This window comes from Centropristis striata, chromosome 5, assembly GCF_030273125.1.
Source record: "Centropristis striata isolate RG_2023a ecotype Rhode Island chromosome 5, C.striata_1.0, whole genome shotgun sequence".
Lineage (NCBI taxonomy): Eukaryota > Metazoa > Chordata > Actinopteri > Perciformes > Serranidae > Centropristis > Centropristis striata.
Window position 1 is genome coordinate 29525138 of NC_081521.1, and position 19178 is coordinate 29544315.

Below are 19178 nucleotides of genomic sequence, written 5' to 3' on the forward strand. Positions count from 1 at the left end.
ACTCCGGGTCGTGCAAGCTCTCAGTCATTTGCGAGGGATGTGAAGTCCTCTCTCCCAACTAATGGGCTCTGTGTTTGCTGCTGCACTTCTCTGTCACGCTCCTAAAATGGCCCCAGAGCATGGAGTTGTAGGAGAGGAGTCTAAGAGGCTAGTTAGAAGAGTGGGAAAAAACTGAGAAAACAGAGAAAGCTTGAGCACAGGACGTGTTGCAGGTGAAAACCAGCAGCACACACTCCCTCCTCACGACCAACAAGCCATTTCTGAATTCTTGTCTCTGCCAAAAGGAGCCAAACATTTTCAAGGCAGTGACTCACTGACTATTTAGAGTCTTTTCCTGCCTTCTCCAGGGGACTTCATCTCATTGGCCGAGTGCAGGGGCACGGCTTTCACTGCAAAGACTGAGGATCATCGTTGTTTTCCCACATAGTTAATTAGCAGAGAATCATCGGTTTCCTCTGGGAGCAGCTAGCATGCATCGACTCCTTTATCTTTGCCCTGAGGAAGGGATTAACAGGTATTAGAGACACAGACTGGGAAATACCTCCTCTTCCAATCTGTCTCTCCTTTCTTTCGTTCTCTGTTCACAATATTAATCAGAATCAGAATCTCTTTTATTGGCAAGTAAGTTTTCACATACAAGGAATTTGCTGTGGTGCATAAAAACAAACAAAGTAAAAATATATATATATAGATTAATAATTAAGCATTTCAGTCAAAAACAGCAGCTTAAATAGAAAATATTACAATATAACAGTAAAAACAATACAAATATGGTGTTATTTAAGGCAACTACAGGCAAAAACATGAATACAAATCTCCCATCACATGTCTTCTTTCAGAATAGTGGAAAGAAAACATCCAAAACAAACATGTAGATGTAGATGTATATTTTACTATATTTTCTCCATTTATGCCTGTAGATTTGTCCTTAAATCACTAAAGTTATTGTTCTATTGCAATGTGTAATACCAATAAAGTCTACACCTCGTCATGACAAGCATCGTTGGAAAGCTCCCACTCTCCTGCACAATATTATGTCTTTTAGATTTTTCAGATTGTTGTTGCGATGAATTAGATTATATTTTTTGTCTTCAAATTATCATCTCCATTAAGAATGTATCAAATCTGCTTTATATCCTAAGAAGATGGAGAAGATGAAGAAGCTGCTGGCGGGAGGTTTTGGTCCTGATGGACTACAGCCTCCTGCTGGATGGGAGTGACAACAGAACTAAATGGCATCCTCTCTTCTGTCGGACTCTACAGCGCACTTGATTGCAGATTTATTATTTCCCGGCTTTAAATAGATCCGTAATGGCTTGACAGTTTCACCTGACAGAGATAATTATGCCCAGTTATTACAGCAGAGCTTGTAACTGCATTAGTGACAGCTTTAATTAGTGCGTGAAAACAATGTGTGCCCTGCCTCTTGATTACATCCATTGTTAACGCTCACAGTGTAGGCTGACACCTGCAGTAGTGGTCCCCGCCACCCAGAGCGCACATGGCTAAAGTACGGCCTGTTGCTAAGCGATGGGAGAATAAGACGTGCCAAGATTACAAACAGCTTTGCTTTTATTGCAGCATGTGCCGTCCATGTGGGCTTTTTCTCTGAGATATGATTGTCGAATGACCTTGTTTCATCCCTGCTCTTCTGATCAAACACAAAACTGAAAGGGTTGCCATGGAAACCCAGAGCAGTCCAGACATAGGCTAAACAAAGATTACAGTTACTTTCCCCTCATCTCTCTCTCTTTCATCTCGAGACCATTCCAGCATCCGCACCTCTCAGATGTGTTGTTTTTTTCGAGCAACAGGGAAGTGATACTGACCCCTGATGAGCTAAACACCTCACTTAGCTTCAGTTACCTGCGTCAGAAACACTACAGTTTGACTGGTTTATTTAGTACTAATGCATTATTAACTGTCTTTGGTGCAAGCTGACGTAGTTGTGGTAGAATTTGGGGGTTAATTATATTATATTGCATATTATCAGTGGTGGTAGAAGTATTCAGATTCCTTACTTCAGTAAAAGTACTAATACCACACTGCAAAATTACTCCACTGCATTCAAAACTTGCTTAACCCTGCTGTTATGTTCGTTTCTCAGGAACAGCAATAATGTTCGTGGGTCAATTCCAAAAGTGTCAGAAACTAAATACAAATCCCAATAAACATTGTTTACATTTCATTAATAACTCAATTACGAACCATTTCAATCAATATTTAGTGCAATGGTGTTCTTTACCTCTCACAGATCATGGTTCAATCAGGATAGTTCACTCATTTTACTCAAATAATGGATGTTAAAACTTTTTTTTTAAATGTACATTGGATAGACCTACTTATAAAATACATTGGTTTTACATGACATTGATTTTTATTTATTTTTATTTTACTTTTTATTTTTATTTTTTTAAACTTTGAAATGGTCAATTTGGCCCGCAATATAACAGAAGGGTTAAGTAAAAGTACAAAAGTATCAGCATCAAAATGTACTTAAAGTACAAAAGTAAAAGTAGTTGGTATGAAGAATGGATCAAATTGTTTTAGATATTTTAAATATACTATTAGATTTTTTGTAATGATGCATTTATTTAAGCAGCATTTAATGTTGTCCAGGTCGGGTTCATTTTAACTACTTCAATGCTGTTACGTGGAAAATGCAATCATTTTGTCCTGATCACATGTTTTTCATGTCAAATCTTGACCAGAAAAGTAACTAGTAACTAAAGCTGTCAGCTGAATGTACGTAGTGAAGTAAAAAAGTACAATATTTGAATATGTATACAATATATAAAAAATATAGTGGAGTAGAAGTATAAAGTTACATAAAATGGAAATACTCAGGTAAAGTACAACTATCTCAAAAATGTAGTTAAGTACAATACTTCAGTAAATGTACTTAGTTATATTCCACCACTGCATATTATAAATTGATTTTTACTGTAGTTAAACTGAAGAATTCAATGTTGTTCCACCTCAAGTACTGTACTAGTATTTTTAATTTTATGTAACTTTATCCTTTTACTCCACTATATTTTGAGGCAAATATTATACTTTTTACTTCACATTTTACTCCGAGATTTAACATTAAAAACATGATCAATTTAAAGTGATTAGACTTTTTTTTTTTTATTAAACCAAATAACAGTATAGTAAGTAGTTAAAATAAAAACGCTGCTTACATAAATGCATTGATACAAATAATGGAACAATATATTTAGAATATAACAATCTGAGTGATGATACTTTAAGTACATTTTCATGCTTATCTTTTGTACTTTTATTGAAGTAAGTTTTAAATGCAGGACTTTTACTTGCAGTTGAGTAATTGCACAATGTTGTAATAGTACTTAAGTAAGGGAACTGATTATCAATGTTCAGTCCAAACATCTCTCTATCTCCCTCTCTTTCACTGAGAAATACATTAAAGACAATACAAAAAACATCCTCATAACCGACTTTGACATCACAGACTGCTCTCTTTCTCTGTGTGTGATGGAATGGTTCATTCATAAAATATTTCATTGTAAGCCATCAGAGTCTCCCAGTTTGCATTGCCTTTGAGTCAAGCATCGGCAGTTTCTATCACACTAGTGTTTACCTGCATGATCAAATGAGATACAATAATTACAATCAGGCAAATTAACACCTTTGAGTGAAAAAATGAAAAATAAATTCATCTGGAATTAATGTGTCGCATCAACATTACGCATGCTTACAAACCTATAATGCTAACCTTACTTGAACTACTTAAACTAATTGTTTGATTGAAATGTGTATTTTTTATTTTAAAAATGTATCAAATGACAACATGTGACATAGTGAAAAGGAGTTAGTCTTAAATCTACAGAGAGCTCCCATCAGCTTATAAACACCAAATAAATGGGTAACGCTTTATAATAAGGTCCTTATTAACCTTTAATTAACAAGTAATAAGGCATTGTTCTCGCTTTAGATCCAGTAGTGCAAAAAGCATAGTTAACTTATAGTTAACTTATAATAGATGAGCAATAAAGTATATTTTAATATCAATAAGCAAACAAAATAAGATTAATAAAGGCATGGCAAAGACATAATGGGCGGGTCATGGGTGTTTGTAATGCCATTATTAACACTTATATAAGCTTATAAACACACAATAATGTTAATAAGCATCTTGTAAGGACTTACAAGGGCCTAATTACTTGTTAATTAATGGTTATTACAAGGACCTTAATATAAAGCGTTACCAATAAATGCAGTTCCCCCTATTCATCTGCTATGGGGCGCAAGTAATTAGCTCCAAAATACATTGCTGATTTCCAGGTGATGTGAAAAAATTCCATTTGCAAATAAAGGCAAAATTTGGCTGGAAACTTTATAGTCATTTGCAGAAAGTTAAGTTGACTTGCTGCTGGTAAATGTCTGTGGAGAAGAAAATCTTTTGTATGTCTATTGCAGCCAAGATTGCCTTTATAAACTAGGGATGTACTGATTCAATATTAAGTTTCAGTATTGGGACAGCATTGGCCAAAATCATAAACCTAAATTATTACGTAGATGCTTCACTAAACTTTGTGCGACCTGCTGTGGAGAGAGGTGGGCAGCATGTTTCACCTGAACAGTCAGTTGAGGTATTGTTGTGGGCATTATGTATTTCTTCCTTCAGGAGAGCAGTTTCACAGTTTGAGCATGAGATTTTTTATGGCTAGGTTTAGCAAAACAGATTATGATTTAGTAGTATCAGTGGTATCATGCCATCCCTAATATAAACCAGAAGAGTGATCTCCTCCAGGAATGTCTCCTTCTCCCTCCCAAAGAACGAATCTCATTCAATTGTTCCTCCTGGCTCCCTTACAGTTAAGATGGCTGTGAAAATAACAAAAACAAGCATTCATTCATCTCGTGCTTTGGTTCAAAACAAGACCAAACTTTTCAATGGATCTCAGTTTTTGACCCATGACAAAGAAAACAATGCCCCTTAGGGTCACCTAAGAGGAGTCAACAGTCAATGACGTTATGAAACAAAGAAAAAAACACCAAAAGGGTACAGTACATATCATTAGCATATAGTCATGAATGAGAATAAAAAATATGAGGCTGATGGGTCCAGTACTTTGAAAGATTAGCTGTGCGGACACACACACACACACACACACACACACACAATGAATTGACCAAAAACAAAGTGCTGCTTGGCACAAGGTCTCATTGTTGGAAAATGTTGTTGGTTTGTTTTTAACACGTTTGCAAACAAGCAGGCTACCTGCTACCTTGCAGGCCTTTACACGCCCACGGCGACGAGCGAGAAGAGTCCAAATAGCAGGGTTAGTTTGCCTCCAGTGGGTATTCACTGTTACTGAGCTTTATAGCAAGTTTTATCATCACAGGCATTGTTAAAAAGATCCCACTGTCCTGCACAATATTATGTGTTTTACATGTTATATATCATTGTTCCTATGAATTAGATTCAGTATTCTGGCTTCAAATAGTAATTTCCATTAACAATGTATGAAATCTTTAAAGGATGTTTTCTCAAAATGATTGACTCAAAATCTTTCTCATGCTCTGAGCCATAGAGCTCAACTTCAGCTACACTTACACTATCCAAATTACAAGTTTGCAGAGGGGTTTGTCTCTATATTATTCATACCCTGATTTAAACAACATTTTGTTCCTAAAAACTTTTTAGGTCTTTTTTAAAAATGGTTTTCATGGCCTTTGACAGTATTTTCTGATTTATGAAATAATAAAAGGAGATATGCCAATTTCCTTCTGTAAAAAAAAAAACTTTGAATCTAATATATGAACAAAATAAATAACTGGGAAATTTGCTTTATCCAATGTTCAGATTTGACGTCCTGAAAATATATGCAAAATAGTGTATATTTAATAAGTTAATAGCTAATTTGCATATCTAAACATAACATTTTCAGAAAACTTGTAATGCAAAAAAATATTGTCTTAATGTCAATAGCAAACTGGGGAAGTTTCATAGTGATATCCATAAGTTACATTTTTTACCCCATTCACCAGTAGCATTACCATGATGATGTGCCGGTTTGAAACATGTACGCAAATGCACTGTGGCAGTAAGATTATTTACAACTGTGGGCAAAATTAAACCTTGGCATGTTGTGCCATGTAGATGCAGCTGCAGGTGTAACGTATGCAGCCAGCATGGAGTCTAGTTGCATCCAGTTGTGAAGGCTCTGTTGTGTAAACCAGCCGACTCAGTGACAGGAGCGTTTGTTTACCATGTCAGCAGAAAGGCCAGGTGGAGCACAGGCAGCACCCGCTGTATGTAAACATCATTTACATCAGGAGATGGTCTTGATAATCCGCTCAGACGTGGAATGAGGTTAATAGCTTTCAGGATGCAGACTCTCTTGTAACTCCATACGTTATCATTTGTGAAATATGATCAGGTCATCTCAGGCAAAGAAATTGCTTCCCGGCTGCTGGAGTGCCGGTTACAAGAGCCATACTCACTTAACAATGCTGCCACCACTTAAAGATTAATACGTGCTGGGGTCAGGGCTTTTCTGCCTGCACTGAATGACAGCTTTATATAGAGAAACACAGAGGTTCAGTCACATTTTTAAATGAATGCTAATTTTGGACTCGGGGAGTAAATTTGGCAGCAGGTGTTTGTCCCAGTGTTCTGTTTTTTTCAGAGACATCGATCTGTGCCAGAAACCCCATCTGATTCTAAGCAGGTACAGGGAGACACACGAGAGAAGGCGAGGCCACCTCAGATTTGCCACAGAGCCAAAACAGTCAACAAAAGGCCACCGGCAGTTGCCAGGCAACACTATCCCTATCACAGCAGGAAGTGGAGTCGAACAGAACATTAATCACTTTCAGCTCTATCTCACCAGAGTCTCAGCTAGCGCTCTGGTCACACAGAGGTTTCTCACTCTGTTCACTCATACCTGTGTTTCCTGACATTTTACTGGAAGCCTAGTGAGGAAATTTGGTTTCACACACACACACACACACACACACACACACACACACACACACACACACACACACACACACACACACACACACACACACACACATGCACACAGTGTTGTTAACATCAAGCAATAATGGGGTTTTCTTTAACAAACATTGGACATTTTTACAGCAAAAAAGCCCAATAGAGCATTACGAAAGTTAGTTGGCTCGTGCATTTGTGAACCTAAATTGATGTTGGTGAAAACTAGTTTTGACACAGTTTGATATATGATTGATATCAGTGGTGGAAAACGTATTCTGATCCTTTACTTAACTAAAAGTACTAATACCACACTGTGAAATTACTCCACTACAAGTAAAAGTCCTGCATTCAAAACTAACTGAAGTAAAAGAACAAAAGTACTAGCATTAAAATGTACTTAAAAGAAAAGGAAAAGTAGTCATTATACAGAATGGACCCACTCAGATTGTTTTATATGTTCCAAATATATTATTGGATTATTATTATTATTGATGCATTTATGTAAGCAGCGTTTGAATTTTCTCAAGGGAGAGCTCATTTTAAATACTTAATAAACTATTATGAGGTAATTTAAAAATAAATCTAATCATTTTACATTTATCATGTTTTGATGTTAAATCTTGACCTGAAAAGTAAATAAAGCTGGCAGCTAAATGTAGTGGAGTAAAAAGTACAATATTTGCCTGAGAAGAAGTACAAGGTGACATAAAATGGAAATACTGAAGTACAAGTACCTCAAAATTGTGCTCAAGTACAGTACTGGAGTAAATGTACTTAGTTACATTCCACCACTGAGCAATATACTTGCTTTTAACTACACGTTCGCATGCACTTAATGGCTGCGTATTCCCGGCCTAAATATGAGAGTTTTTTATTTTGAGTATTTACGAGTACAGATCAGAGTTTGAGCCAGGCTAAATGTGGTTAATATGTCACTTTATTCATTTTAAGCATTTCTTCAGGTGAGAAAGGAAACATTTATATTCCCAAATTGTGGTCAAATAAATTATGAAACACATGTTATATGTGCTGAGTTTATCCTTAATTAAGCCTATTTGGAAATTAGATGTGCAAGCTGCTGGTTGGTTCAGAACGGAGCCGTCAGTTTGTGTGATGCAGAGCATAACTCTCCTGGTAAAAGCATACCTAATCATTCATTTAGTAGGCAGTAAAAAGTTCATATTGATCGACTCTGTTGCAGGCAGTACATTTGTAGAACTTAAATGGCTTGGAAGTGAGCTGGCTCCTTTCTGTATAATATCACATCATCAGTCCATTTCTGTCCCACTTTTTTCCACTGAAGTCTGAGTCCCACATATGAGGAAGTGTACTGTCTAAAGAATGTTTGTTTTCAGAGGGAAACAAATCTGTTTTATAATGATTTAGCTTGTCTTTGGAGAATTTATTTGGCACTGAATTTCCTTAAAACAAATCACAAGGGGATGTTTGCCTGCAGTTCAGTCTGCTTCAGTCTGTTTGTTTCACCTGCCAAAGTAAAATCTTTTCAAGGCCACTCCAGCTCCAACAGAGTTTATGAAATTATAACTACTCTGTCATGCTTGTCTGGATCACTCAGGTGGGATCCAGCTGTGCACCAAGACAAAAAACAACAACAACTTAACTACTTAGTGTTCAGACGACCTGCTGGATATACTAATAATAATTAATATATGTGCACACTGAGGTCCCTAAACAGGCTTTGAATGACATAAACTGGGTATGTCATTCTCTTGTGGATTCAATGAGCCCAGTTTTCTTCATGTGGGATGATGTTAGTCATCAGTAGTAGCCAGTTCAGTGGAGTGGGGGCATTTCTTGAGTCTCGACCTCAGTGTATAAAATGAGCTGCTGTGACCTCTAGGATAATCACAGCCTCATGAAACTTTACAACCATAAACTACAGACCTAGAGCATTCAGAGGATGTGCAGCTGTCCTAGGTATATTGCCAATAAGGGGGTTTCTCAGCAGTTCAAAGAACAGAAGTGCTTGTCATGCAATCGCTGAAAATACAGACATCTCAAAAATAGCCAAAGTTTTTGAACCCAAATCACAGCATGGATTCTTCTATGTTGTTCCAAGGGTCTTGGCATATTTATGTTATATTCTGGAGTTGTTGTTTTTTTACCGTTTTATCCATTTTCGGTATGAATAAAATTGCATTATTAAGCACCAAATGTGTGTAACAATGTGTGCTGCAACAGCTTATGGGACACAGTTGAACAATTAATTAATTAATTAAGTCATTATACTTAGGTATTTTTGACCAGAACAACTTGACACACACAGTGCTGAGCTGCATCTTCAGGTGCACAGCTTTCAGATGATATCAACCACTTCTAAACATCACCCCTAAACATTCACTGCCCACAACCACCAATTCTCAAAAAAGGACCTTGAACACTAAGTGGTTAATTCTAATGTCTGCAAAACCAGTGAAATGACATTCAAAGAAGAGTAAGGCACAGAAGGTCACAGTATCCTACATGATCGGCCTTTTCTCCCACGGATGACCTCGATTTTGCTCAAATGAGGATTAAATCAAATCAACGAAAAGACAGATGCGACTGAAAATGACTGATTGCATAAATTTTAGGATCTAATAACTAATTCCAACTGCAGGGTGCCACAGTGCTGGTGTTTTATTCTGATATAGCTCCATCTAATTTCTAAAAAGAGGGTCCCACCCATTCATATATCATCTTATAATGAGGTGATACTTCATATGACATTTAAATGATCCTGTGTTCCCTGTTGCTATAAGATTAATTTATTAAACGGTGGTATTTTGAGTAGGAGGCTACATTGGTGTTGCAGCTTATTGGCAATGCACAGGCTCTCACAGCTTTGCCAAAGCCAGGCTCGCTGCGGCAGATCTGTGAATTGAGGAAAACCCGAAAAAATCTCAAAAGGCAGCATGTGGGCGGATTCGCTTGAGTAAAAAATGACAAGGTTTTCCCCGCTCAGTCGGCGCTCATAAACAGACCTAATCAAATACATAAACAGAGACTGTATGTGAGGATATCATTGTTGCTGATTGCCGCCTGCCTAACTGAAGCTCTCATCCATAAGATAATGATGTAAAGAAAAAGCAGTTTATGTTACCTGGGAACTAAATACCTCCAGAAATAGTAAAAGCCCTCAAAGACTGGATATAGTTGTCTTTTTGCGTATTTTTGAGTTACAAAGCCAACCTATTGCTGAATGACCAATTCATCAGTCACAGATAAACAGACACACACAAAAATACCAAACACGTTTATCAGTTTGAGCCCCGGCACAATGAATCAACCAAAGATAGCCCGGTTTATGAATGGGTACCAAGGGTGTCAAAAAAAAAAAAAAATGAGTGGCAGTAGTCAGAACATGTAGTTGCTAACAAATTCAGCTGTCAGATGGTAGTGTGAAGATGGACTGGGAGGAGGAGAGAAAAATGTGTGACTGCTTTACGGCCACATTCAGCCACATGTGAGTGAAAAGTGCCTTATTTCTCTAGATAAGCATACAAGAACATCCAGCAATGTCTTTATATCTGAAAAACAAGAAGTTAACATGTGGTAACAATAAAGGGAAAGTTCAAAAGGTCACCAAGATTATTATTTTTCCATGTTTAAGATGCACTCGTGGCCAGCTCACCATTAGGAATGAGACTTTTACTGGGTTAAATAAAGGATATAGAGACATTTTGGGGTTTATTTTTGTTGTTGTCTTGCATATCTGTCTCAGTAATGCATGGATTTGTGGTTTTGTATCCCTGTAACTTTGTGTATGCTCATTTCATGTCTTCTTGGTTGTTTTGTGTAATTTATGTTGGTTTTGTGTCTTCTTGTAGTTATTTTGTGTCTTTTTTTAATGCTGCCCACTGCTTCTAAGCATTGTGTGTTCATTGGTGTATAAAGGAAGATGGGGTAAATGCAGAGTTTGAATTTCCCCTAACTAATAAGGGAATCTTAATCTTGTCTTGTCATTTTGTGCCTCTTTGTAGTTATTTTGTGTCTTTTTGTGAACACCTTGTGTCTCCTTGTATAATGTTGTGTCTTTTTTTGGCAGTTTTCTGTTTGTGTAGTCATTTTGTGTCTTTTTTTTTTTTGTAGGAATTTAGTGTATTTTTTATGTTTTATGTCTCTTTTAAGTAATTGTGTCTTTTTTAATTCCCATCTGGTCAATACCTATTTCTTCAAATGGCATTTTGCAGGTGAAGGTCAAGGGGGCCTTGCATATAGATTACCCTTTATCCTAGAGCTATACAGCCATTAGAATAGATAATGAATCACGTTTCAATGGCCGGCTCGACTTTTCCATTTTAGCTCCGCAGCGCATCTCTGCTGCGGCCACTTTCCGTAACAGCGTCTTCTGGGTTTGAGCCCACTACCTCCGCCGAAAACACGTCAACCACTGCAGCAGCAGCAGCACTGCACGGAGACAGCAGCAGCAGGCCTCCCAGCAGCCACAGGGAAGTCTGTCAGCTGCACACTGCTCATTCTTAATTATCTCTATGGCTGCTGATGAGAGCGGACAGGAGCTGGACCTGCTCGAAATGCGCCAATTATCCGCAGAGGACGGATGTGCCTTCGTGTGTGTACACAGCAATATGTCCCGATGAGCGCAACACAGCTGATTAATACAGATCGGTGGTCGTCAGTTGTTATAAAGGACTTGCGTTGTCTGCTCTTTACGTAATCTATTTTTTGCGTAATTTTGCACCGGGTACTGGATGCCGCGTGGACCAGGATTATTTTGGCGAGGATATCTCTAGTGCTTCTCCCCTCCTCTCTGCATCCGTTGTTGTCCTCAACAGCAAACACACACACGGGGGACTATTTGTCTGGAGCAACATTTGTAAACAGACGAGGAGCTGTTTTTTAATGAAATCCAACATCGCTGCATCCCAGTTGAAGGTAGGTGGCTCTCTCAGTTTCCCTCTCCATCTCTAGGATCACGTTTCCATGTTGTGCTCGTTTGTTTTCGAGCAGATTGGTGCAATGCAACGTTTGCACAGCTCTTCCACAAATGGATGAGGACAGTTCAGAATATGGCATAATGTAAATATTTGAATGATTTCCACATTTTTGCGTGTTTAATTTGTTTGTTTTTATTCACGTTTTTATTTTACAAGGCTTTTTCTGCGTTTTAGATATGTATAAGATAGAGGGAGTGAGAGAGAGACAGTGAGAGAGAGAGGGAGACAGTGAGAGAAAGAGAGGGAGAGAGAGAGAGAAGGGGAAGAGGAAGAGGAAGAAAAATCAATGCATGTCTTCCAGGAGTGTGAATGCACATGGGTTAGCGTGAGTACCGGGTGTGTATTTGTTTTAGAGGAAGACGCGCATTGTGCAAAGCAGCAGGGGAAAGTTATTGTATACAATCTATGCGTGAGGAGCTTAGAAAACACTGCATATCCACATGGGTGCAGAGGTGGGAGGCAAATAAGGACATTTACTGCACAATACAGATACTTTACTGAAATATTTTCCTTTTGGCATTTGAGAGGGAGACACTGCAGTCAGTCCATGTTGTGCAGGCATCCGAGTCTGTGGCTGCACGCTCCTTTATTTGCATATTGAGCTTTTACTTGCAAAACAATGAATATGCTCATAAAATATGACACTTTTCTAGTTTTAACTACTCAACACAGCCGTTATACCAGCAACATTAAATACTGATCATTTATCTCAACGAATACAATTTGTTTTGTTACTTGAATAAATAATAGCTAATGCTTATTTATGAATGGAAGACCTATAAAAGCGAAATAAGTATTTATGTTTGTTTCCAGGGATCATAGCATTTTGTATACCAGTTTTTACAGACATTACTGATATAAAGGAAGTTAACAACATTAGTTATCTGGTGTTAAGTCACAGTATTAAAGGACTTGTTTATTGTGGGAGTGACAGTAAGTTCGTGCGTTCACTGTTACCCTGTTGGGATTTGAATACTTTCCCTCCATGGCATGAATGTATATAAGTGTGTCTATATGTGTTTAGACAAAGCATCATCTATCTATCTATCTATCTATCTATCTATCTATCTATCTATCTATCTATCTATCTAGTACAGTCTGTTCTGTCTAATAATATCTGTACAATGCCTTTGTTTCTGCCTCTCTACAGCCTTCAATCAGCAATGCCTGGGAATCCTCCAGCTGCTCTTCCATGCTGTGCTCTGAGAATGGGATCGTAGTAAACCTCTCTAGGATTTAGATCAACTGCTAGTATGTTGCAGCCCTCCTCCAGAACAGGTGACAGCCTGTTGGAAACATTACCTCATTGGAATAAGCGTCCGAGATGGATCCTCCCCCTCGCCGTCTGCGTGACTCTCCTCTGGCTTCCCGGTGCAGCGGCCTCCACCCTAAACTGCCACAAGACATGCATCTGCGCCTCAAACATAGTGAGCTGCTCCAAGATGAATCTGACCACCATCCCGACAGGTCTGCCGTCCTACACGGCGGTGCTGGATCTCAGCTACAATGAGATATCGCGGCTGCGATCTGAGTGGACCCCAGTCAAGCTCCTGAAGCTCCATAACCTCCTCCTCAGCCATAATGGTCTCCACTTCCTGTCTTCAGAGGCGTTCCTGTATGTGAAGCACCTGCGCTACTTGGACCTGTCCTCCAACAACTTGACACTGCTGGATGAGTTCATCTTTGAGCCTTTGGTCAACCTTGAAGTCCTCTTGCTGTACAATAACCAAATTTCCCAGATTGACCGCGCAGCTTTTATCGGCATGATCAACCTTCAGAAGCTCTACCTGAGCCAGAACCAAATCTCTCGCTTCCCCTTGGAGCTGGTCAAAGAAAAGTCCCGTCTGGAGAAACTTAGTCTCCTGGATGTGTCCTCCAACAAAATCAAGATGTTAGCCATTGATGAGCTCCAGGTGCTGCCTGCCTGGATTAAAAACGGCCTCTACTTTCACAATAACCCTCTGCTGTGTCACTGTGATCTCTACACGCTCCTCGCCCACTGGTACATCCGGAAGCTCAACTCCGCTGTGGACTTCAAAGACGACTACACATGTATTCTGCCCGGCCCCCAAAAAACCAAGGTCGGCATTTTTGATCTCAGTGGTGAGAACATGAACTGCAGCACTTTTAAGGAGGCAGATGAAGAGGCTTTTCTGGAGCAGAGGCTGATCCTAGGCTGTGACACCAAACACAGAAACATGAAAAAGACCTGGTTGATGCCTGGTAATATGGTGGTGACACCCGGAAGCAACCAGACAGTCAAAGCCCTGCCAGATGGAAGTCTGCAGATTAGTCCGGTGAGGACTGAGGACTCTGGGGTCTACACTTGCTTAGCGATGAGCGAGGCTTTCAATGAGACGATCTACGTGGTGCTGAAAGTTCACAACTTCACCATGCATGGGGGCGGGGAGACCCTGAACACAGCATACACCACCTTGGTAGGCTGTCTGGCCAGCGTGGTGCTGGTGCTCATGTATCTTTACCTGACGCCGTGTCGCTGCTTCTGCTGCCCCAATAAAGGAAAGGCTCGGGGTGATGACAGCATCCACTCGTCCATGCTCAGCGTGACACCGACCCACGAGGACCCGACGCTCAAGGCCGAGCTGAACAGGCACGTGGCGTTTATAGACTCCAAGGACTTGCAGGGTCAGAACGGTAAGCTGAACCCCAATGGGGATGAGGATGACGACGACATGGATGCAGAGGCTGGTTCTCTTATGAAGGGGAAAAGGAAGAAGTCAGTAGCAGAGTCCATCAGCTCCGTCTTCTCAGACACTCCCATGGTGGTCTGAGACGAGACGATGGATGTCACACGACTGGATGTATACGGTACAACATGAGCCACGTTTTAGTTAGTGTAAACTGTGACTTGTGGGAGAAAACAGAAAGGATGATCATCTGTAGTTGCTGGCAAGTTGTAATAAGGATCTTAAAGGGATTTTTAAAAAACTGTCTTGTTGCCGACAAGGACAATAAACTTTTCCAGCATTTTAATCTGTAGCACTCAATATTCATACTGTGAAGGAATGGCAGTGAATAGTGGAAACTACTGGAGTCTTACGAGAGCAAAACGTAGATGATATATTGTTGATATCAGCACTCAGGAAGTGATGCATCAAACGACTAAAGTGCATATGATACAATGCACAGGTTGACATTAGATATGAAAAAACTGTAGTATATGTTAAAACCATGGCTGGCTCATTATTATATTTATTACAAGAAGTAGAACAGATTGCATAAACATTAGAGCACAGATTCATCCCTCTATCAACACGGGGACAGAGATTTAGACAGACAGGTCGCAGTCACCAGGCTATGAATACATCTGACGTTAACCTTGAGTCATCTATAGAGTACCAGCATGCCATAAACCCACATTATATGAGGTCTGAGAATGATCTGTATAAGTGGCAGTAAGAAAATGTGCATTCATCAGACGTTTAGTCATTTATATTGAGAAAGCAGTAGCACAAACATTATATTAAGAGGACATCCGAGGTCATTTCCATCCTGCTTCATAGTCAATACTTAGTTGCACTCAGATATACTTCATCACAATGATTTTTATTCGTAATCATAGTCTAATGTGTAGCGATAAAGGGGGAAGATATTTTAAGGGATAAATTTACATAGAGTTATGGTATAAAAAAAGTTAGTGAGTTTGAGGTAAATCCTTGCTTATAAATGAATTGTATATGAAAGTAGTTGCCTCTTAGTTGTTGCACATTTACAGTATAACCCAAAAAAAACCTTACACAATAAAAAAATGCTTCCAGCAGATATACATTAGCTGCAGGGCAGCATTTTGTCTTGACTGATTATCAAGATACTGTCGCAAATTCTGTATACTGACTGGTACCATGGTCCTTCCAAGGACTAATACACTGACATACCAGAGTTTGACTCTTTCTCTTGGCCAAATTATAGCATTTGTTTCTCTCAAGTCACACTAGCAGGAAGTTAAATACCAAGCTAGAAGCTGCCAGCTTGAGTTTATTTTATTCTGTCCTGTATGTAAAGTATGCACCTTATTTAATATTTTAACGTACATCGCTAAAAGAAAAAAAACATTTGCATTTGCACTTGCATTTTGATCAGATTGACAATAACTAGTGTCAGGGTAGAAAAAGCTGCATATCGTATTAGGTAGGTAGGTTAAATATAACACCATATCAAGTGGTGCAGTGAAAGCATCAGTAATCATGAGTAGTTGGGTAGTGCGTTTGTGTTGCTGCACCAAAGTGGATGCCAGAAAAAAAGCAGTTCTGTGGTAGAGAAGTTGAGACAGACTCAACCCAAGACCACGCTGACTCGACCATTCATGTAACCAGCAAGTATCGTAAACATCCCCACCCCTAACAACTTTGGTACAAGAAAGTTTAAAAATCAAAATGCAAGCGCATACCCTAACTGCTTACAATTGAACAAAGATCCCTTCAAGTGCAGCCAGAAATGTCAAGATCATATAAAAATATACAGGTGCATCTCAATACATTAGAATATCATGGAGAAGTCAATTTCCAGTAGTTCATGTCAAATAGCCAAGTAATAACCAAGTATTGAGTGCATATAGATGGACATACTTTTAAGAGGCTAACATTTCCATATTAAACACACTTTTAAAAATTGGTCTTTTGTAATATTCAAATTTTTTGAGACACTGAATTTTAGGTCTTCATTAAATGTAAGCCATCATCATTATAATTAGAAGAAATTAAGTAAATTAAGACAGGAAATGCTTCATTCTGTGTGTAATGGATCTATATAATGCGTTATTTCCACTTTTTGAATTTAATTACTGACATAAATAAACATTTGTATGATATTCTAATTTATTGAGATGTACCTGTAAGGTTTACTTGTGCTACACTGGTGGGTTAAAATTAACAACATGACACACAACACATATGGGTCATTTGACAAGTGACACTCCCACACCGCCACTCAACCCTGCGCACCATTCGATCTCATGTAAATTTCTCTACAGCATAATTAAACCTACAGGGTTCCTCGAGAAGATTATGAGTGATGCTGATGAGGCTGTACATTATTTGACAGGAGACAGCAGCTTTTACAGGACACATCTTTTTACCTTCAGAAGATATTCTGGATTTCTTTTCAATTATAATTGAATCTGTTGAGACCTGAATTTCACTACCAAAGTTTAAAACAGGCATAAACAAGATAGTGTTTTCATTAGACTGTGTGGCGTTTGTGTCATAATACAAGGGTAGCCCGGCGTAGATGCTAATTGCATCTTTTGATGGGATGCAGCTCTGCTCTCCGTGTCTTTGTCTCTCTGAGCAGGAGGCGATAGGTGTGTTATCATGAGTCACAGCGACACAAAGCCATTCTCTGTGGTTCCTTTTACACTGACAGCCTCGATTCAGCCCAGATGTGTTTGCTTTGTTTGTATGCCTCCATCATTACGAGGCTGCCCTCACTGAAGTTCAAAAGCAATCATTCAGCCAAGGGATGAATGTGATGCCCTTTAAATAGTCTCTAATTTGTTTATGAGGGAAACGCCTGGAGCTTTCATTGAACATTTCCCACAGAGTCATGTGAATGGAAAATACAATATGAGACCATGGGAATAATAAGGTTATAATTTATTGCTCAATGCTTTTCAGTTTTCCACTTCAACCCCAAAGTACATATGAGAACAGATGCTGACATCCTGAAATGAAGTGTCTGCAAAGCTCACAAATGTTAAGACGTACACATTTCTGAGTGCAATAGGTTTTTACGCAAAAATTGAGGTTATATTCACAGTTGCAGTGTGCAACGCAGCATCTTCTGTGTGTGGGTGAGAAGAGGAAGTCACACTTATCAGAGAGGTGGAGTGTGAATCATTCCACTCTCACAGATAGGAATACCAGGTGGAAAAATAGCAAAAACACCACAAGACGCATTAAAATAAAGCCACATTTAGCACTACTGCTGACTTGCTGCAATTGGTGAATAATTTATCCCATTTTTAGGGATCCAACCCCGAAGTGTTGCCCTCTCAAATTGAAATATACTGCATGTGCTGTTGCCTGCTCTCTCATCCTGGGATCAATCTAAAACCTGTTTTATTTCGAGGCAGCATGAGAAGCAACTAAATGCCCGCCACAGAATCTAAAATGGCTCAAAACTTAAATCTCACACAAACATTAAGGCTGTTGAATAGCATATGCAACTGCCAGTCCATCTAGGAATAGCATGTGTTTACCCCACAGTAACCCAGTGTCAATCCAGTTTAATCGGCCGTGGCTAATGGGTGGTCTTCTCCCGTCGGTTGTCACTCAAAATACAGTTCTGTACAGAGAAAAACTAAGTGCTATTGCGAAGGTCCTAACGTAGAGTTGGAGAAGAGTGGCTTTGTTCTCTCCAAAGCAAATCTGCCTTCCTATATATATCTATATATACAGTATATATATATGTATTAAGACTCACTTTTCTGTGTTCAGTATTGATTAGTTGTGTACTGCTATGTTCTACCAGTGTACTGACTGTATTCTTGTATAATCTGATGTTGTTGGTCATTTTGCATTTCGTCCGCTGCTGTGCTACTGTTAGTTGTTTCAACATTCAAGTCTTGACCATAAATGTTTATTTTTTAAGCGGGTGGGGTTTACTTTTTTATTGACATAGGATGTATTTTACACTATTCTGCTGAAGAATATGGTTTGTTGAATATTGAACTGATGTATGGAAAACTGCATAGGAGGAGTGCCAGTTTTAAAAATCATTGTTACATCCTTAATGGGCAGTGAGTATGTAGCCGCCAGTTATTTTCAGTCAGTATCAAAAAGCCATAAGGAATTCAAGTAGAAGACGCAGTGGTGGCTGTGTCAGGTGAAGTATGGAGTTGTAGGTGAGTTCTCCACTGGATACTTCACAACAATTAAAGCAACAACTTTTCTGTCTATGAGAAAAAAAGTCAAAGAATATTTTTTATAAAAGCCAGGAATGTAGGAAAATCTCTTTACCCACACTACTGAATTCCTGAAACACAATGGGTTTTGAATGGATTTGAGGGTAAATAAATCTTCTCAGGACTATGTCAGTTTTAAGTTCTAATGTAATACGATGTGCAAATTATTTCACATTTGCAGGATCAATAAAAAAATGTTATATTTGGTTTGAGATCTTTGCAGTTCACAGGCCCTTTGTGGTAATGGTACATTAACTGGTCGCTGCCCGACATACATCTATCTCTGTTCATCTGACAATGTAGTAGCAATTAAGGAAACATCCTCGAG

General features: G+C 38.9%; 1 protein-coding gene across 2 annotated transcripts; it reads left to right on the forward strand.

Moving 5' to 3' along the window:
* The first annotated feature begins 11404 nt into the window (after positions 1-11404).
* amigo1 (adhesion molecule with Ig-like domain 1) lies at positions 11405-19178 on the forward strand. Of its 2 annotated transcripts, XR_009394439.1 has the most exons (3): positions 11405-11866; positions 13079-16081; positions 16362-19178. XR_009394439.1 is itself a non-coding variant. In XM_059333938.1 (2 exons), exon 2 carries the CDS (start codon positions 13182-13184, stop codon positions 14718-14720), a length of 1539 nt encoding a protein of 512 aa, XP_059189921.1. In that variant the 5' UTR covers positions 11405-11866; positions 13079-13181; the 3' UTR covers positions 14721-19178. The 2 variants fall into 2 exon arrangements, 1 of the variants encoding a protein (XP_059189921.1); XM_059333938.1 differs by having other exon boundaries at positions 13079-19178.